At 64.3% G+C, this 1,689-nt stretch overlaps 1 protein-coding gene across 1 annotated transcript; it reads left to right on the top strand.

Moving 5' to 3' along the window:
* The first annotated feature begins 422 nt into the window (after positions 1-422).
* MRGPRD (MAS related GPR family member D) lies at positions 423-1,162 on the top strand. The gene is made up of 2 exons (XM_065882479.1): positions 423-680; positions 731-1,162. Exons 1-2 carry the CDS (start codon positions 423-425, stop codon positions 1,160-1,162), a joined length of 690 nt encoding a protein of 229 aa, XP_065738551.1.
* The last annotated feature ends 527 nt before the right edge of the window (positions 1,163-1,689 follow it).

Below are 1,689 nucleotides of genomic sequence, written 5' to 3'. Positions count from 1 at the left end.
AGTCCGCCTGCCGATGCAGGGGACGTGGGTTCGTGCCCCGGTCCGGGAAGATCCCACATGCCGCGGAGCGGCTGGGCCCGTGAGCCATGGCCGCTGAGCTTGCGCGTCCGGAGCCTGTGCTCCATCCGCAACGGGAGAGGCCACAACAGTGAGAGGCCCGCGTACTGCAAAAAAAAAAAAATTAATTCTCAGAATTTGAAGATTTGGGGACAAAGGGCATCTGTAACAACTTGGCATCTGCAGTGGTGGACCTGCTGGCAGATCCAGGCAGGGTGGGAGCCATGGGGAACGGGTCATGGTCTGTTGCAAAAAGAACCCAGCGTGAGAGTCCTGAAAGAGGAAAATCGGGTGGGGGGCTCCTAGGAGTCTCCAGGGGTCCAAGCGACATAGAATCTCACGCTGGTCTATCTCCCTTCCAAAGGATGAACAAGACTCTGAACAGCGGCCAGACCCCGGCAGCAAAATGGAACAGCACCGGGGTGCACGTGCTGGGCACGGCCCACTGGGTGCTGGGCGCCCTGGTCATGTCCACCTGCGTGGGCAGCATCATGGGCAACGGCCTGGTGGTCTGGCTGCTGGGCTTCCATGGGCAGAGGGGTCCCTACAAAGTCTGCATCCTCCACCTGGCCGTGGCCGACCTCCTCGTCCTCCAGGCTCAGCCTAGAAAGCATCCCACTGGGGTGGGATGGGCCACCCGTGGCCCACGTGGGCCACGTGGCCGACCCACGAGGTGGTGGCCCAGGTGGCTGGCCTGAGCCTGCTGACGGCCATCAGCACGCAGCGCTGCATCTCTGTCCTCCTCCCCGTCTGGTACAAGTGTCACCGGCCCCCGCACCTGCCGGGCACGGTGTGCGTCCCGCTCTGGGCGCCGTCCCTCCGGCTGAGCACACTGGCCTCGCTCTGCGGCAGCTTCTGGCGCCGGGACGAATGGCAGTGCTTCACGGTGGACCTGATGGCCAGCATCCTCATCACGGGGACCTTCACGCCTGCGATGGCCACGGCCAGCCTCACCCTCTGCACGCAGGCGCAGAGAAGCTCCCAGCGGCGCCGGCCCACACGGCTGTACGCGGCCATCCTGGCCTCCGTCCTGGTGTTCGTCTGCGTCCTGCCCCTCGGCATCTCCGGGTTCCTCCTCTACTGCTGGACCTGCCCCAGCGGATGAAGACTCTGTTCGGCCGCTTCGCCGCCTCTCCCTGTCTGTGAGCCGTAGCACCAACCCGGTCAGCTACCTCCTGGTGGGCAGTCGGGGCGGCCGAGCCTGCGGGAGCCCCCGGGGGCCGTGCTGCGCAGGGCGCTGTGGAAGGAGCCCGAGCTGGAGGAGGGGCAGACGCTCTCCACTGGCACCAACGACGAGGCGGGGGTCTGAGAGCACCGCGCCCTGGACGCCACCTGCCTGGCTGGCCGGCTGTTGGGAGCCCCGCAGGCTTTGCGTCTCACCCTCTCGGGATCCCCTTCCTATCTGCCAAGGCTCCCCAACTGAACGTCATGTCCCAGATCTCACAATGCCACTCAGCTGGGAAGATGAAACGTGATTTTTTTGCTTGGGGAGGATGTTCTGGCTAGAGGGCAGGTGTTAGCGTTCAGCCCTGGCCTGTTTGATGCTAATTATCTAAATCGTCTCTACAGGTGGGTAGCATGCTTCCCATTTGGGTGGGAAGGGGCGCCCTCCCAGCCTCCTCCCCCTAAGAC

This window comes from Phocoena phocoena, chromosome 8 (assembly GCF_963924675.1).
Source record: "Phocoena phocoena chromosome 8, mPhoPho1.1, whole genome shotgun sequence".
Lineage (NCBI taxonomy): Eukaryota > Metazoa > Chordata > Mammalia > Artiodactyla > Phocoenidae > Phocoena > Phocoena phocoena.
This window is presented reverse-complemented; position numbering and strand designations above follow the sequence as displayed.